General features: G+C 45.4%; 1 protein-coding gene across 2 annotated transcripts in view; it reads left to right on the forward strand.

The window, feature by feature from the left end:
- The window catches only part of MTHFD1L (methylenetetrahydrofolate dehydrogenase (NADP+ dependent) 1 like), a 174,159-nt gene that overhangs the window by 48,353 nt on the left and 106,234 nt on the right, over nucleotides 1-19,572 (forward strand). For both annotated transcript variants that reach the window (XM_029945150.1, XM_029945151.1), the window contains exons 16-19: nucleotides 2,466-2,542; nucleotides 8,823-8,963; nucleotides 13,052-13,120; nucleotides 18,280-18,391. In XM_029945150.1, coding sequence (XP_029801010.1) covers nucleotides 2,466-2,542; nucleotides 8,823-8,963; nucleotides 13,052-13,120; nucleotides 18,280-18,391 — 399 coding nt within the window. The remainder of the gene's footprint in view (nucleotides 1-2,465; nucleotides 2,543-8,822; nucleotides 8,964-13,051; nucleotides 13,121-18,279; nucleotides 18,392-19,572) is intronic.

Below are 19,572 nucleotides of genomic sequence, written 5' to 3' on the forward strand. Positions count from 1 at the left end.
GAGCTATTAGCAAATGGCTTCCTCGGTTTTCTCCTCTGTAAAACCGAGTAGTAATTACCGGTGTCTGCCTTGCACGGCACACTGCAACGTAAGAGTGCTTTGCAAACCCTACAGTAATCAGTAGATGCCACTGTGGGAAGAGTTGTATGAGGTGTTTTCTGTGTCTTTGTCTCCCAGATTGAAGGAGAGTAACATCATTTTGGAAACTCAAAAGAATTTATTAGTAAGAGCAGTAACGTTATCAAGATTTTGGAGGTGGTGTCTAGAAAGAATAAGAAATGTCTTGCTATACTCGTAAAAATAGTATTTTTTGTGTGTGTGCATCTGGATTTTATATATAACTCTAACTATAACTTAGGTGTATAGATTTTTAGATCCTGCCATCTTCATTTATTTATTTTGAAGTTTATTTATTTCGAGAGAGAGAATGTTCATGCATGTGGGGGGCGGGGTAGAGAGGCAGAGAGAGAGGGAGAGAGAGAACCCCAAGCAGGGTTCGTACTGTCACTATGGAGCCCTACTTGGGGCTTGATCTCACGAGTCATGAGGTCATGACCTGAGCCGAAACCAAGAGTCAGACACTTGACCACCTGAGCCACCCAGGGGCCCCTCCCACCAGCTTAATTTATATCGTAAGTAGCATCTTCCATTTAGTTAGCTCTTTGTTGTCATGGTAATTTTAAATGGACCTCGAATATTCCTCTATAAATGAGCCATAATTTATTATTTAACAGACAAACAGCAGTTTTAATAATGGATATAAATATTATCAGTATTTTATTGGGAAGCCTGCTAACTTTTTTTTGAATAATGGAAGTGACAACTTTAAAAAATTATTCCAGATAAATACTAGAATTCTATTATTTGTGGCCTAAAGTGAAGAAAATGTTATTGATATAGATGTCGACCTGGGTCAAAGGAGTTTAGAATGACATTTGCTAAGTAGTTTGGCTCTCATTCTCATGAATTACTATAAAAACTGGAACTCTTCATCAAATGAATTGTGGACATTTACTATCGGGTCTTTTTTTAAAGGCAATATGGGATTTGACCTAGAAATAGTGTAATCATATGAGCTTAGGTCTTCATATGATTTGAGAATTAGAGAGGGACCATCAGGGACCATCAGGGACCACTCTCTTCATAGACTACATGAGTGTCGCAGATTTCATGACCAGCCCTTCCCTTTGCGCTTGGTGTAAGGAATGCCAAGTGGTAGTTCTTTCATCGTGTGCCTCACACCAGAAGCTTACAGGCCTCATTGCCTGGCAACAGCTTGGGACCAGAGCCAACAGACTGTTCCAGAAACAATTAACATAAACAAGAAGCAGTAGGCATTGAGCCATTTTGTGATTCCTAGAGTAGTGGGAGCCCCGCCTCTGAGCATTGCACGCCCCCGCCCGCCCCCGTGCCAACCCCACCCGGGCCTGCAGTCTTCCCTTCTGCCCTGTCTCCTTGGTTCGCCCATCTCCTGGCCATCAGACCGAGGTCCTGCACACCTCAGTCATCCTCAGTGAAGCAACGTCAAGTCATTGGTTCCCAACACTGTCCCAACAACCTGAATCCAGACAGTTGTCCCACCAAAGGTCAGATGGTGGCCCCGCCCCTGATGGAGCACCTTGTACCCCCCAGAACGGGAGCCACTATTGGCTCTGCAGTAAGTTACAGGTGCGGTCGGCCTAAAGGGACCATACAGACCCACACTCACTGGTACCCTCCTCTTCTCCCCTGGGCCCATAAAAGCCCCCGGTCCCCCCATCAGAGAGCGAGGTCTTGTTCATCTTTGCATCCCTGTACAGCTAGCCTGGCACCACGCACGAACTTGGCCCTGAGTAAATATTCCGGGAGTGAATAAATGGTTCCTCGTTCCACCTTTAGGTCTATTATTTAGAGGCCAGGAATTCTGTATCCTCACTTAGGGTTCCTTTCTGGTCTCTGTCTTGTGCATCGGTGTTTAATCTTCACGTTTCTTATGTGCCATAGCGAGTGTAAGGGCGCAGATATGTGTTCAGGGTCCTAGCTTCCGGTGCTCTTGCTCGAACACCTAAGAGTGCACTTGCTGGGGCAGGTGGTGGGGTCAGTGTTTTAACCCCTTCAGAAACTTGATTGGCTGCGTCTTGTGACTCGGACTTCAGTGTCAAGTGTGACCACCTCAGAAATGCTTTTCCTTTACTGCCTGGTCAAACACGGCACCCCCACCTCCCCCACCCCCCATCCTCACCCCGACCCGACACACTGTATCCCATCACCTCCGTTTGCCTCTGAAGGCGCTTAGCGCCGGCCGGTATTTCCCTGTTTACCGATCCTGGTCCCGGTGTCCTGGTGTCTACCCGCTGGCAGGTCAGCCGTGGGGGGAGCGGGACCTCATCCCTTGCTCCCCGCCGCCTCCTTGGCACTCACAGTGGCTCTGGACTCCCACGGGGCAGCCCCATACTTGTCGATTGAATATGCTTTCTCTTTTTCAGTATTGGATACAAACGACCGATTTCTACGAAAAATAACGATCGGGCAGGCGCCCACAGAGAAGGGGTGTTCCCGGCAGGTAGGTGCCATCTCTTCGTGGGGCGGCTCTGTTCTTCCTTCCTAGGTTGGTTTATGCCGGCCCAGGAGCTGGTGCTCTGCTCTGCGGCTCTTGGTCTCCTGCCTGCAGTGGCCGGGGGGGGGGGGGGGGGCGTTCTCATCATTTCAAGGTGTTACTTCCTCAGCAGGACTAGGAGAGGAGCAGAGGATGGAAAGGCCCTGGTATGTTCTTACCAACCTTTTCCTGTGTGATTTTAGTTGTCATCCCGGGAAGAGCCTCGGGGTGTCCCTTGAATATAAATTTTTACAAATTTTGTTGCAAATCTGCCAAGTTAATACCACATCTGCCTAACAACAGACAAAAAGAAAATCTCAGGCACCTGGGTAGCCCAGTTTACAGTTAAGTATCTGGGTTAAGTGTCTGTCTTTGGCTCAGATCATAATCTCGTGGTTTGGGAGTTTGAGCCCCGGATCGGGCTCTGTGCTGACAGCTCAGAGCCTGGAGCCTGCTTCGGATTCTGGGTCTCATTCTCTCTCTGCCCCTCCCCCACTTGTGCTCTGTCTCTGTCTCTTAAAAATAAATAAATTCTAAAAAAAAATTTTTTTAAATCCCAACCACATTACTCAAGTTTTGTAAACCAAAGAACAAATACCTCATTATTTGGTTTACTAACCTAAAGTGTTTTTAAGGACAGTGTCTTACTACTCAAATGCAGAAACTGTGGAAGGCAAATTATGATGTTCATCTTCATTTTAATAGATCTCCGATGTGGAGAGGGATGTTTGGGGAACAAAAAATCATTCTGTGATTTTTCAATGAAGCCCAGCAAGCTTCTCATTTTGGTTTTTTGTTTGTTTATAATGAACTTTATATTTTAAGATGATGTTAGATTTATGGCCTTTACACTGTCAGATTCCTACTTGTGAAAAAAATAATCACTTTTACTATGATATTCAGTTCTCCTACTTAATAGTCGTTTGGAGTTTTTGAAATATTTGGAATTAAATAGCTCATATGAGGACTGAATCAAAGGCAAGCTAAGCCCATGCTCTTCTTCCCCGCTCTTCTGCATCCTGGGATTCGCACATATGAACCGATTTCCAACATGCTAGAAAACCAGAATCAGCCCCATATAATTTCAGGAAGTCTCTGAAATATGGGAAGATGGAGTTGGATTCGTGGAGGAAAGCACTGCCCAAAACACAACTGGGGTGTTTTAGGGGGTCTCTACATTCAGAGACAATAGATATCCTACTTCAGAGGCAGTTTACAGTGGGCTCACATGGCCCTCAGGGTCAGAAGCTGGGGACAGCTCCCAGGAAGCAGGCGGACAGGCACCTTCCGGTGACACCCCTGTTCAGGCCTGCACCGCCCAGCCCATGGGTACCCCATGGTCACAGATCTGCATGTGCACTCTGCCTCCTGCTGGCGGTCAAATGCATCTTGCTCAAAGAAAAGCAGGACACGGTGGCACTTTTTTAAGGGAGGAGCAGTCTTTTCCTATCTGCACGGAGGCTCACCCGAAGAACTAGCCGTGGCTCTGTGAGTGAGCACTGGTCCGGAAATGAAATAGCAGCGGATTCTGGGTCCTGCCCTCTCTGATCTCTGCAGGTGGACTGGAGTCCTCAGAAATCAGGTCCAATGACAAGTAGAAATGATATCAAAGCCAGGCATCACCAGCATCCAAAGTAAACCTACATCATGGAATGTGACACCGAAGCCAGCAATGTGTTCACAGTGTGGGAGGAAACCAAGATGGAAGATCTGGGGAGAGGAGTCTTTCCAAAGAATGCCGTCAGTATTCCCAGAGGACTGAGAGAGCCATCTTACCAGGTGTGAGGATCGGGCTGTCGTGGAAAAAATAGGTGAAAACCCTGGAAGTAAAACAATGATGTGCAAATAAAAATCGAGTTAGTGGACTGGATAAGAGAATCAGCCTAAGTGAAGTAGAGAAGGCAGTGCAACCCAGAGAATTCTGTCTGAACACAATACCACTGGGAAAATGGTAGCAAGTGGAAGGGAAAAGGCAGGAGATGTGGGATACACATCAAGAAGTTCTAGCCTGCATCTCATCAGAGTCCCAGGTGAGAAGAAAGGATTTAAGGAAATAGTAGAAATGGAGGAAGACGGGGATTTTCACATGAAAGACCCTAACAGTTACCGCGCGGGATGAGTAACATGCTCACACAGACACACATCGTGTGGATGCTTCAGGGTAAAACAAAATTCCAGAGGAGCTGCCGCAGAGAAAAACATCCTGCTCGGTCACACAGGAGTAAGACCCAGGTGTCCTTACTCGGGTTTGTCATCGACGGCACCCAATGCAAGGTGACACTGGGAAACCGATTGTGACTTCTGATGGAAAAGGAATTTTCAGCCTCGGAGCCTCACGAAGGAGAAAGAGCATCAGCCATGGTTGAGCACGCTGAAGGGAAAACACTGAATAAGCGGCCGGGACCAGCCAGACCTCTTGGCAGCCACCGAGGACGTGAGCTGTCATTGACATGAAGTGCAGAGACTCGAAAGAACAGATCACTTGAATGTAATAAAAAATTAAAGATCTTGAATATGGAAAGGTGACATATGTGAAATATTAAAAGGCCAGTAACAGACTAGGAAGGAAGGTTTGCATACGACAAAGGAGTCATGCACCAAGCGTAAAAAGACCGTCCACAATGCCATACTCAGTATAAGACCTTCCCCTCCCTGCTCACCTTTAAAACTGGGACTGGCTGTCTCACAGTGGTCTTTCCTGTGCCTGCCAGTCTTTTCTTTCTTTCTTTTTTTTTTTTTAATGTTTACTTATTTTTGAGAGAGATAGAGCACGAGTGGGGGAGGGGCAAAGAGAGTGGGAGACACTGAATCCAAAGCAGGTTCCATGCTCTGAGCTGTCAGCACAGAGCGTGATGCAGGGCTTGAACCCGAGAGCCAAGAGATCATCACCTGAGCCAAAGAAGGACACGTAACCGCTTAACCGACTGAGCCCCCCAGGCGCCCCTCTGTGTGTGCCTCTTATCTTTATCCTGCTTATTTTCTGCCTCCCCCAACTCAAATGCGAGTTTTATAAGGGCGGGGGTTTTGTCTGTTTTATTTCCTGCTATATTCTCCGAGCAGAGCACACTGTTCCATAGTAGTAGTAGGTGTTCAATCCATAATTGCTCAATAAGTGCATAGGGTAAGGAAGAGCAGTTTATAAACACAAAATGCCGACAAGCAATCATAAAACTGCAACTTACAACAATGAGATTCTACTTACCGGTGATCTTACAAAAACAAATAAATCAATATTAAACCTTACTGAGAGTGCAAAGAAATAGAGATGTTTATACAGTGTTACTTGAAGTGTAAATTGGTAAAGCCTCTTAGATGAAAGTTTGTTAGTGTTAAAGTTTGAAATGAGCCAAGAATTCCAGCTTCAGGACTAAAGATGTAGAAGAAATAAAGAAGGAGGAATTTTTTTGTTCATGTGCCCCGCCCCCCCCAAAACTACAGAAAGATATTAATAGCGGGATTACTTGTAACAGTGAAAGTTGGAAACAGTCTAAACATCCAGCAGGAGGGGCCGTTACGTGTCTCTGGTCCATCGTTCTGTAACACAGACAGGTGTGGCAGGTGAAGACAGTGTAGGGTACATCGGGGAAGTGACCAATAGAGCTCTCATCCCAGCTGTGAAGTGGGAAGTTAAAAAAAATTTCTGTGTTAAAAAAGCTTTTGAAATAACAGTCCATGTTGTGTAATCCAGGTTATATGAACGAAAAGCCATCCTTCATGTTCCTGTGCGTATATAAGCAGGTAGAATGGAAGCTAGAAAGAAGGAATGGAAGCTAGACCAACCTCTGATGTGAATTACTTCTGACGAGAGGGTTGGGGATGAGGGGGGCAGTAAGGAAGCCCCCTCACATTTCCTCTGTGTACTTTGGTAGTGGAGAGATGGGGAGGTCACAATGGCTGTGATTTGAACCTTTGTACCTACCGTTAACTCATTACACACATTCGCGCATCTACTCTGTAACTCTGGTTTACAAACGGAATAAGCAGGCATATTATGTCCAGTCACATGCTCAGGGTTAAATCTCGTATTGCTTTATGCGTACCGTATTTTAAAATTAAAATGGATTGTAGTTAAGAGCTTTACCTGTTTTTTAACCAAAAGATTCTATTGACATCTTTTTATGTTAATAAAGGTAGATCTATATTATCATTTTTGAATGGCTGCGTAGTATCTCATCCTGTGGACATACTGTCATCAGTTCAGCCAGGTCCCTGTTAGTGGCCACCTAGGGAGTTTGCAGTGTTGAGTTGTCATAAGCTGTAGGAAACATATGCGCATATCTGTGCGCATTGTCTGATGATGTCCTTAGGACAAACTCCCAGATCTGTAATTGGAGAGTCAGAAGAAGCAGATTTCCAGAGATGATATACATTTCCATCCACGTTACCTTCCAGAAAAGCCATGCTGACTCAAATACTTCCAATATTGCATATTGTCCTTTGTTTGAATTTGTGAAAAACCAGTAAAACTCTCTTCATATAATTTTGATATACTTTATTTGCAAAACAGAAACAAGCATCCTAGTACTAGGAATTACTTCTAGCTGATAAAATTAATAAGAATAGTCTTTAAATTGAGATGCCCAGGTGGCTCAGTCGGTTGAGCATCTGACTTTGGCTCAGGTCATGATCTCAGTTGGTGAGTTTTAGACCCTGACAGGCAGAGCCTGCTTGGGGTTTTCTCTCTCTCTCTGTCTTCCCCTCTCCCTCTCTCTTCTCTCTCTCCTCTCTTCTCTCTCTCTTCTCTCTCTCTCCTCTCTTTTCTCTCTCCCACTTCCCTACTTGTGCTTTCTCTCTCTCTCAAATAAATAACCTTTTTTAAAAGGAGTGATATTTAAATTGACCCAGTTACAGTGGCTGCATTTTGAGGAGGAAGGCACGTTCTTTGTTTCTCTTTTAGTTCATTTTTGATGTTATACAAGGTGCAAAACTTTGAAATTATAATGATTATAAATGAAGAGCTTATATATTATCATAAATTCTACTTATTATTACATAGTTAATATTGTAAGAGTATCTCTAGTCTCATGTTTTGTAAAGAAAGCCTCAGAATTTTCAGGCATGTTTTATATGCGCTACTTATAATGGAATGGTGGTATAGAGAATCCTAAATATGATACAATGAAAAGTCACTGACGTTCGGAATGGGTTATATTGAAAATGTGATCATTGAACATAGTCGTGCTTGAATCTCAGGTAATATTTTTTCACTACCTCAGTGACTAATGAAATCTCAACCTGGAAGTATCCAGAAAGCTCCTTATTTCCCTTCATTTCCTTTCTTGTCAGTGAAGGAAATGGACCATAAAATGTCTCACAGAGTGACCCGGCCAGAGCACAGCCATTTTCTCCCTACGTAAGCTTGAATTTGTCTGGCTCACATGGCCCCTCGGGAAGAAGGGAATCCAGGCGGAGCCTAACGAAGTGATTTTTGTCCAGAAGGTTGACAAGTTCCTCGTTTCTCTGTTAGTTCTGTTGGCCCACGTCCGGCCTGGAGTGAGACCCAGAGAGGGACGAGGAGGCGCAGGAACGCGTCACAGACCGTAGCTAAGAACCCAGTGTTCGTTGTCCGGTGCTTCGGGTCTGCCGTGGCCAAGCCCTTATGGGCAGCTGAAATTTGATTCTGTGCCACCTTTTGACTTGGTGTTGACACTGCCGCTTGAAGCTCTAACTCTGGACAACTGGCCTTAGGGCCATCACTCTGTCTGCTCCTCAGCATTTTGCTGGACAGACAAATATCATTGACACACCAATGAGTGACAGTGGAGGCGGTCAGCAGGTATTTATTTAGCGAATACGTACTGACTGCCTAGTGGGTTTCACACCCAGTCCTCCGAGCTGCAGACTCAGGACGAAAGCCTCCCCAAGGTTCTTGCCTTCATGACACCACTTCCTGTAGAGGAGAGACAGACATCAGACAGACAGTCACCTTGATCAGTGAGAGACACGCTGCAGTAGCCGATGGCGCAGTGCCACGGGCAGGTGCAGGAGGGGCCTGGCCAGGCCGTGTCCCACTCAGCAGAATAAATCAAAGAACGGTGTGGCCCCAGTAGGGAGCCCGCCCTAGGGAGTACCCAGCACAAGACCGTGCATGTCTCTGGACGCTCCACGCACTTGTGAATGGAGGGTTGGCCCACTGAGGATAGACCCCTGGGCCTGCGGGAGCCCAGTTACTGAAAGATGGCTCCTGGCGCACATGGCCACCCAGGTGGGACCGTCACTGAGCAGTCCTTCTGCTTCTGCTTTGCAGGCGCAGTTTGACATCGCAGTGGCCAGCGAGATCATGGCGGTGCTGGCCTTGACCGACAGCCTCACGGACATGAAGGAGCGGCTGGGAAGAATGGTGGTGGCCAGTGACAAAAATGGGCAGCCCGTGACTGCAGACGATCTGGTGAGTACGTCCGATTCAGGAGCTCAGGAGAGCTCGCTGTGTCCCTGTGGTAGATTCAGAGGATGAGGGCTTTCCTCTTACCAGCGTGTGTCACGGAAACTCAGATGATTTCTGCACGCCCATTTGTCCCTCACAGGCCTGTTGTATGGCGTCTGTGATGTGTTTGTACCTCGCTGCAGCCAAAGCATGTGAAATTTATCTCCTAAGCTTTTCACGGTTGTCACCTGTCCTGATCCCTGCTCCCTGGCTGGGGTGGGGTGACCTCCTGTTAGCTCTCGGCTGTTTTGCAGAGGGCCTGCTGTGCCTGCTCTAAATAGAGGACAAATCGTCTTTCCAAAGAATAAGAAGTAAGTGGCTCCCCCTTCATGAAAGGGAAGCCAGGGGCACCTGGGTGGCTCAGACGGTTACGCGTCTATTGATTTCGATTCAGGTCACGATCTCACTGTCATGAGATCAAGCCCCGCATCAGGCTCCATGTGCTGCGTATGAAGCCTGCTTGGGATTCTGTCTCTCCCTCTTTCTCTGACCCTCCCCTACTCATTCCGTCTCTCTCTCTCTCTCTCCCTCTCTCTCTCTCTCTCTCTCTCTCTCAGAACAAATAAACATTTTTTTTTAATGAAAGAAAGGTAAAGTGAAAATTGGCCTTGGCTTTTTAACTCTGTGCCTTCCATTTGGGTGTCACATTGTGACACCAGATCTTACCTTAATCAGTCTTCCCCGTCTGGCTTCCTCTTGAGGTCAGTGGTGCTCCCTGAGCTTCCCTGGTGTCCTGGCACATCACCGTCTCTTGCTGTGCTCACTCTAACTTGGCCTGCTCTTCTCTTTTCGTCTTCATAGTAACCACTTTTCTGTGAACTTGAACCCCACTGCTGGCATAGCTCTTGCATGTGCCTGTATGTATCTCTAAGCACACGGGTATGACACAGGCGTTTGGAAAGCTGGTCAGTACTCTGTACTTAGCTCACTTTCCTGCATGTGGGTCACATACCATGATGACGGCTAATTGCACTCAGACCATTGGAAACCTGTTGTGGAAGGAAAAAGCCAAGTTAGTATTTCATTAATTCCAAGGCTTTGGATGTAATTGGAATCATTTGCCAAAAGGGCCTTGATTACTTTTTGGCTGCTTTTGAGAACCTGACTGACTCATCACACATAGGGCTTGTCAAATAAATTAAATATCTTTTAATCAACAATCCCTAGGATGCTTAGTATAAAGTTTTAACAAGAAAACCAAAACCCAGATTGCTGTAAAGGTATTGCTTTTTTAATTTCATTTTAATGTTTATTTATTTTTGAGAGAGAGAGACAGAGAGTGAGCGGGGGAGAAGCAGAGAGAAAGGGAGACAGACTCTGTCAGCACAGAGCCCAATGCAGGGCTCAAACTCACAAACTGTGAGATCATGACCTGAGCCGAAGTCGGGCACTCAACCGACTGAGCCACCCAGGTGTCCCCTGTGTTTTGTTTTTTGTTTTTTTAATTATTAACATCTCGGGGGCCTGGGTTGCTCAGTTGGTTAAGCATGCGACTCTTGATTCTGGCGCACGTCATGATCTCGTGTGAGATGGAGCCCTCATCAGGCTCTGTGCTGACAGTGTGGAACCTGCTTGGGACTCTCTCTCTCTCTCTCTCTCTCTCTCTCTCTGTTCCCCTCCCACTTGTGCTCTTTCTCTCAAAATAAATAAATGAATAAATAAGCAAGCATTTTTTTAAATCACCAATATCCTATAAACTGTGTAAACTAATATCGTTTCTGTATCAATATATATCTTTGTATCTTCTTAATATTGGATATTAATAAATATGTATTGGGAATAGTTTGAAATTTAATCTGGAAATGTTTTTTCCTAGATTTATTTTGTGTGTGTGATAAAAGTCTCAGATCTGGAAATAAACCCAAAGTTGACTCTTTTGGGTTATCTTTTGCATTCCTTGTTTATAAAAAACGCCTGTGTATTCAAATTGTGTTTCATCCAGTTGGAACTACCAATAGTTAGTCTTTCATAAAACATTAAGGGAGGCTTTTTAGAGCATCTGTCTTTTCTTTTCACTTTATAGCTTTTTTAAAAACACATTTTTTTAAATGCTTCTTTATTTTTGAGAGACAGAACAGAAGTCGGGGAGGGGCACGGAAATAAAGGGAGACACATGGTCCGAAGCAGGCTCCAGACTCTGAGATGTCAGCACAGAGCCTGACACGGGGCTCAAACTCACAAACCATGAGATCATGACCTGAGCTGAAGTTGGAAGCCTAACCGAGTAAGCCACCCAGGCGCCTCTATTTCATAACTTTTTATATACTTTGATTTGGGTCAAAAGGTTTTACATATTGCCACGAGAACTGGAATGAATGGCTTCTAGGAGTTTCTCACAAGATGATCGCTTCTGACATCCTCTGGTGGAATATGTCCACACTCTGTCCCTCTGGGCTCAGCACATGGAACAGAGTGGCCGTGACAGCCCCAGCCAGAGCCGCTCTCTTTGCTTGGACTCCATGACAGTCAGTGTGTTAGGAGCAACAAGATAAGAGGCGTCACAGAAAAAGCAGCAGGTGGAGTACGCTACCAGACCCAGCCCGCCCTCCCTCCGCCTCTAGTTTCTTGAGCCAGATTTATCTGTAACGCGAAGCAAGTGCAGTGCAGCAAGCTCACACACCCGCTGCTCCTCTACGTGCTCTGAGTAAAGAAAAGAGAACTGATTTCTTTGAGCCCTTCCCGGCCTGCAGCTTTCACAGTAAAACATCTTAATAGATTTATAATAGGCAGGTGACATTTCTTATAATGTGTATTTAGTACCGCAAAGGAGAAAATACATTGGATTTTCTTCTAAATCATAAGTGTAAGATATTACAGAATTGTAAATGGACCACCTAAGAGGAGCATTGTTGGTGATGGACGTGGAGGGAGGATGTAATGGACACATGTTTTTGGTGTTTAAAAAAAATTTTTTTTTAATGTTTTATTTATTTTTGAGACAGAGAGAGACAGAGCATGAGCAGGGAGGGGCAGAGAGAGAGGGAGACAGGGAATCAGAAGCAGGCTCCAGGCTCTGAGCTGTCAGCACAGAGCCCGACATGGGGCTCGAACCCACGAATGTGAGATCATGCCCTGAGCCAAAGTCGGACACTTAACCAACTGAGCCACCCTGGTGCCTCGGACTCATGTATTTTGAAGAGACACAGTTCCGCTAGATTCTGCCACCTGCTGTGTTGAGGTCTGTTTCGTGCCCCTGTATCTTTCCAGTGCCACATCCACACGCACTGAGTCATATCGCAGCCTCACAGTCCCTGATGAGTGTTTTGAAGGCACTTGCCCAGTGTCTGCACAAGGGTGTCGTTTTGTTTTTCTAAAGCTTCCTCTGTGGCCCTTCTTGGGCAAGCTTTTTCCGGTAGTTCTCAGACTTCTTCCCCGTGCCTCCCTTCTCCCGTCTTCACCAGGAGTGCAGCAGAACCTCACCCAGAGCTCCGTAGGACTGGGAGAGGGGGAGCCACATGTGACGTACAGGTGGCATCAGCTGTGTTCCGGGCAGACAGACAGAACGAGAGATGGAAGATGAGAAACCCTTCAAATGCAGCTTTTCGAGGGCCTTCTGTGTCCGCCAGATGGAGCACTGGGAGACCAGTGTCTCTAGGGGTGCTCTAAGACGTTTCCCTTTATCCTGCTCCTTTCCCACTCAGTAAATCACCTTATTTTCATACTTCCTCTGCTGTCTTCAGGCAAGAGTATAATCTCTGATAATGAAAAAATAAAGTGGGTCATTGCCAGAGGACACTTGTAGGCAGACTGAATGATCTGCTCTATGACAAGCCTCTTAAACACCATCAAGGAAGGTTTTAAAAAAAAAAAAAAAGGGCAGGAACTGGTACTTCTCCGTCACTTCCCATCTTGGAATGGTTGACCTGCATCAGGTGGGGAGAGGAGGTTCCGGCCACCAGAGCCGTGTTCCCTGTCATTCCGAGGTGACAGCAGCCTGTGGGGATGCCCAGCGACAAGGCAGGCTGGTGAGAACTGGCCACGACATTCACCTTTGCCTGGATGATCTTTTGTGAATCAACTAAAGCAGTGTTTTTCCCCCCTCTCTCCTCTAGGGGGTCACAGGCGCATTGACAGTTTTGATGAAAGACGCAATAAAACCAAATCTGATGCAGACCCTAGAGGTAAGTGATTTCCTTTATAGAGAAATTGTTGACAGTGCTTGCATTCTTCGGATCGTGTGTGCATCCCCACACAACGTGAGCGTTCCCAGCCATGGGAGCCCACACGGAGCCTCCAAATAAGTCCTGGGTCATCCTCCCCCGCAAAAGAGTTAACAGTGTATTGGTAGATTTTCCCCTTAGGTAGTTCAGTACTAATTGACCACAGTGGAAACTGAAAAACTCAGTATCTAATATTTTAGTAAGTTACGTAGCAGTTTATGTGATGTTTTTCCTCTTTTGCCTTTTTTGGACTTTGCTTTTCATAATCCATTAGGCTTTTTGGGGTTTTTTTCCCCAAACAACACACACACACACACACAGTATATGCCAAGAAATGGTCCCCAGGAAAGTATGCTGTACCCCACTTTCATTAGCTTTGCCCTGCTCTTGTCTTCATCAAACTTAAATTTTCTCATCAGAATATTTCAGTGTCAGTCTGGTTTTCTGGTCACTCGGGGAGGCAGAGGCAACCAGAAGAGAAGTGAAGGGCAAGACAAACAGAACATCCACCCATTTATTCATTCATTCAGTGGACGGTGCGCTCATTCTGAGTGTGCTCTGCACTGTTGACTACTTGTGACCTTGGGGTGGCCTCTGTTCTCTCCATGTGAAATGGTGATGGTGCCAAAGACTGACTTAGCGGGGTTATGATGAAGGTTCAATATTCATTTAACACGCGACACAGGCAGGCCTTGGAGAGGGTGCTCAGGACAGCAAAGTCCCTGCCTTCTCGGAGCTGGTCCTTAGGGAGACAGGTGGCAGAGAAGTGTGTCGATACTGAGCTGTGAGCCTGCTCAGAGCTTTACCCTGGTCCTCCCTCTCGCCAGAAACCCGGCAGGGTCTGGCCCTTCCCTGCCTCTCCCCCTGTCCTCAATTTCCCTGCCCAGGACGTCCCTTGCAGACACCCCAATTTCCCGTGTCTGACTCTCTCCTGTACTTTAGGACTCATCCTATATTTTTACTTTTCTTTCCAAGATTTATTTAAATTCAACTTAGTTAACATACAATGTAGTCTCTGCTTCAGGAGTAGAATCCAGTGATTCATCTCTTACGTAGAACACCCAGTGCTCATCCCAACAGGTGCCCTCCTTAATGCCCATCCCCCATGTAGCCCATCCCTGCCCCCACCTCACCTCCAGCGACCATCAGATTGTTCTCAGTATTTAAAAGTCTCTTCTGGTTTGCCTCCCTCTCTTTTTATCTTATTCCTGCCCCCCCATCCCCTATGTTATCTGTTGTGTTTCTTAAATTCCACATGAGTGAACTCATATGTCCTTTAAATACCAGCATCCTGGAGAGGCTTTCCCGGGCCACTCTGACCCACCCAGCCCCAGTCACTGTGTCCCGTCACCTGTCATTCTCTGCGTGTCAGGGAGTATCATCCCACGAGTTCCCTACTTCTTTGTTCATCCACCAGGATGAGAGCAGGCCCCTTTCCACCTTATTCACCACTGGGTTATAGCTCCTAGAAAGTGCCTTGCGTGTATGAGGCGCTTAGCTCTTGAATCATTAAATAAATACTTAATAATTTTTACCATGTTGCTCCTAAAAATATATATTTGTTTAATAAACTGAGTGAATGAGAAAAAAAACTTAGAAAAAGAGGTGATATGGCTTCCTCATAACACTGCCCCCTCAAAAATGAATATACTGTTATCATCATTATTTGGGATAATCAGATTATTGTTTTAAATAGTGAGTCAGTGGGCTGGGCTGCTCTCAAATGATTCTTGTACTTACATTTGTGTCCATTTTTCATTTAAGACCAGACCATTTGTCATTATGTTAACAGACAAGGGGCATTGTTTAGAAGATAAACAGCATTCAGTTAAAATATCTGCATTTATGAACTCTGCTGCGTGGGTCCTAACCATTCCCGATGCACCTGGCTAAGGAGGGGCACTAGGAATCTAAATCAGTCAGTGATGAAAAAATCACTGATCAGTACACAGATTGTGCTTTAGTGCTCATGTTTGAACAGCCTTGACTGTGGTCATCAAGGGTTAACTGACTGCTGATTACCAGGAGACCCGAGTTCTCAGTCCTGGCTCACATTAGAATCTCCTGGAAAGATCTGAAGACACTAATGCAGCAGGCTCCACCCAGACCAAGTGAACCAGAATGTGAGGGAGGTAGGGCCTGGGTATCCCAGGTGATTCTCAGCTACCCCAGAGTAGGAACTTCCCTGTGGAAGACTTTAAGACAGAGAAATGGAAAGGTCTTAGCATTTAACCCTGGGTTAGTCATATATGTGTCCATGTGCTGCCCAATATGGTAGCCTTTGGCCACACGTGGTTATTTTGATCTAAATTACTTTAAATTCAATACAGTTTAAAATTTGGTTCTGCAGTCATTTGAGCTACATTTCTACTTATATATTTATTTTAAAATTTTGGGGGCGCCTGGGTGGCTCAGTAGGTTAAATGTCCAACTTCAGCTCAGGCCATGATCTCGCAGTTGATGAATTCGAACCCCGCATCGGACTCTGTGCTGACAGCTCAGAGCCTGGAGCCTGCTTTGGATTCTGGGTCTCCCTTTCTCTCTGCCTCTCCTCTGCTATGCTCTCTTTTTCTCAAAAATAAATACTAAATATTTTTTAAATTTTTTGCTAGCTACATTTTGAGTGCTCTGTAGCCACATGTGGACAGTGACTATTGTGTTGGGTGGTGCAGATACAGAATATTTCCAGCATAGCGGAAAGCTGTTTTTTCTTTTCTGTTTGTAAGGCACACTGCCATATGCACCTCCTTTAGAAAAAATTCAGTTGTTCGTTTTTTTGGTGGGGTTTGTTATCGTTATTGTGTTTGTTTTTTATGTAATCTCTGTACAAAACACGGGGTCTTGAACTCCCAACCCTGAGGACACTGTTTTATACAAAGCTCTCTTAGGGTTCTCTAAGCAAATGATTAACTGAAGTATTAATCTTTGGGAAAACTTGAAAAGTCCATTCGGAACAATATCCATAGCCAGGATCATTCCTGCCTCACTTTCCTGTGTGTTCTGCGTATGAAATAAAATTCTGGACACATGGTAGGTATTTGTATATCTTTGGACCAGTCACAGAGCTTCTTAGAGTAAGTCTTGAACTCAGTGTCCTGTATCTTCGCCACAAATACTAGTTGAGTGTGTGAGGCTGCGTGTCTCTGGCTTTGAAGGCCTAACAATGATGTTCTACAAATTTGTCCATTCGTGCTCCGTACTAGGAGTTTCAAAACCAGAGCTCTGGGGCTGCTTTAGTAATCAACCTGCCGTGTGTTTTACATTAGAACGCTGCTGCTCTAGTCCTTCCAGTGGGTATCTCAGGAAGAGTGAAGTGCTTCTGCTGATCCTGCCACACCTTGTCGCCGCCATCCGACCCCTCTCTTCCCCACCCCCCTCCCACCCCCAGCCAGACCAGTGTTTGGTGCTTCTCAGACCAGTGGACGCACTGAGTGCTGCTGTGTGTAGACAAGCGAAGGCAGCTGCCTCCAGGATGGGGCCTGTGACGTCCTCACTACCCTTGCCCCGGCCCTGCTGGCTCACCGCAGGCAGCCGTGTTCCAGGCCGGCGAGGGCAGGAGGTGATGGAGACTTACACAGTGTTTTCTTAAGAGCATTTGAAGGTTTATCTGTGGGGCACCTTGGTGGCTCAGTAGGTCAGACTCCAGCTCAGATCATGCGTGATCTCACCGTTCGTGGGTTCCAGCCCCGCGTCGGGCTCTGTGCTGACAGAGCCTGGAGCCTGCTGCAGATACTTTGTCTCCCTCTCTCTCAAAAATGAATAAACATGGAAAAAGTAAATAAATAAAAGGTTTATCCGGACAGAAGTGAGAAATTATAGGTAGGTAGACAGAGAGATCTGGACACTAAACACACACATAAATACATCTGTAGGCACCTATGTTTGGATTTCATTTTTCCAACTTTATTTTTACAGACGTTTCTCTGACCTCACGAGGCCCCTGTCATTGTCCCTCCTGAGGACTTAGGGGAAGGAAAGTAAATAGAGAGCTCACAGAGTGGCTTTGATAAACTCTTCTCTTTTTCATTCTCAGAGATGGCTTTTCCTCCACTGCTTTTCTTCCGGCTTTTGTTCAGCTTTCTCCTCTTTGAAATCTGTTCCGCCAGCGGCCCATCATGGTTCATGGGAATTTTCCATGGCTCCCACCCCCAGGCCCCCCACCCTGCATCACTGCCTGTCTTCCCTCCTGTCAGTGAAAGGGCAGGCTGTATTTTCACAGGTGGGGCCGTGGCCTCATGCACACAGACCCCAGTGGCCCTGGCTGGGCTCGAAATAAAACCTGAACATTTCGATGCACGTGGATAAATTCCCTCAGATGGGACTACAGTCTGTTCTCACTGATAAAGGAAAAGTGTAGAAATGGCATTTCAAGTGAATATGTTGACAGATTTTCTTTGCCAATTTCAATCTCAAGGTTTTGATAATTCCCTTATATTGGTTTTTTTTTTGCCTGTTTAGTAAGAATTGCTCTAGCATTTTACTAAGTGAAAATTTTCTTTGCTTTTACTGTCGTAATAGTTACCAGATTTTTAACGTGTAAGCCAGTTAAGCAATGAGAAAGACTTAAACAGACTTTTTGAAAATCAGAAGCACAAATTTATTATACAAATATAAAAATGGGCTATAATGAACTTAAATGTTAACGTTCTTGTCCTGCCCTACCACACAACTCATTAATTTATTGATTTTTGACTTTCTTTAGACTTTTCCAGAAGTGATTAATTTCTTTATGAAGAAAAAAATACATTTAAATATAAAACCTCTTAGACCGTCAGGACCTAATTCTATTCTTTTAAAAAGTAGAATGCCAAACACTGTAAGGGAGGTAAATACTTTACTTCATGGTCTGTGAGGCAGCTGCGTGCTTTAACAAAGTTATAATAGGAAATAATCCATTCCTATAGCTTTTCTCCCTAGTTCCGCATTAAGTGTGGGATGCCCCTGTTGTAGAATGTACCAGGAATTTGGTCCTTTGGGTGTTTTCTTTTCTTTGAGAGAATTTGTACATCGGATATGCATGTTAATAAAAGCAGAATGGATTTGGCGACTCTCTAAAGACGAAGACTCACTGACTTGGTTCATTCCTCCCTCTGTCTTAATTTGTTCTTTGACTTTCGTAGGGAACACCTGTGTTTGTGCACGCTGGCCCCTTTGCTAATATCGCCCACGGCAACTCTTCGGTGCTGGCTGATAAAATTGCGTTGAAACTGGTTGGAGAAGAAGGATTTGTAGGTAAGTCATTTCTCTTAAATTTTGTTGTTATAGAACATGGAAGAGATCTAAAAGTTGGTGGCTGACAAAGAGTGGTGTCCATTCTGACCTGGAACCTATTCTTTCAGACCCGCCTTTTGTAGAGGGCTTCCTATGCTAGGGAAATGAGGTTGTGATTGAACCTTAGATTCCAGTGGGTTTGAATGTAAGCTCTGACACTTGGCTGGCAGAGTGATCTTGGACATATTCTAATGACGTTCTGAGCCTCAGTGTTATCCTCTGTAAAGCGGTGATTACAACACTGTTTCAAACCTCATAGAGTTATTGTGAAAACCAGATGAGATTATTTATTCATTCAGCAAATGTTTATTGAGAAACTAGCATGCGCGAGGCATGCTACTCAGAGACTGGAAATCATGGTGAGCCAGAGAGAGGCAGCCCTGCCTCCGTGGAGCACAGGTATGGAGTGTAATCCTGTATGTGATTAACAGAAATACTCACCAAATGTTGGCTGTCGTCAGCAGTAGAAATCAGTGTGCTCTTCCTCAAACCAGAGTGTTTGTGTCTAACGAAGGGGAGATTCCCACCCATTAGACCTGGAAGATTTAACTGGTAGGACTTTACAGTTTGTGCTGCTGGCAAGCTCTCCTTTGTGGTAACCGCTTCTCTGGTTTTCATTGGCTACGCCAGACAGAAAGAGGGGGCGACTGCCGTCGAGTTTGCCCTGTCAGTGCTAGCCCCGGTCCCACCCATGAGGTTACGGCAACAAAAGAGGAACAGATAACTAGGATTCTTGGCATAACACAGTAATTTGAGATCCGAGAGACTACACTGCCGACAGGTGATTTCCACTTGCCACAGTAGTGCTGAGAATCATCAAGTCTTGTAGTTGCTGCTTTCACACTCATCATGAGCCTCGAATCGAGCTCAGAGAAGTGAGTTACTTTACTAGAAAAGATTCTGAGCCCTGCACTTTTCTGCTCAGCCATTATAAAGTTCATTCAGGGTTATCGAGACTGTTTTTAAGAATTCCCTCTAGACATGCAGTCGGGATCAAATGAGAATTTATGTAGTTCATTCCTCAAGATCTGAATTATACAGCTCTTGTGTACTTGGCTGCTTGGGTACCAAATCCACTGTAAGACTGGCTAGACATGCCATCTAAATGGCTTTGTTCCGTTGATCACAGCTTGATTGTAGAG

The sequence above is a fragment of the Suricata suricatta genome, chromosome 7, assembly GCF_006229205.1.
Source record: "Suricata suricatta isolate VVHF042 chromosome 7, meerkat_22Aug2017_6uvM2_HiC, whole genome shotgun sequence".
NCBI lineage: Eukaryota > Metazoa > Chordata > Mammalia > Carnivora > Herpestidae > Suricata > Suricata suricatta.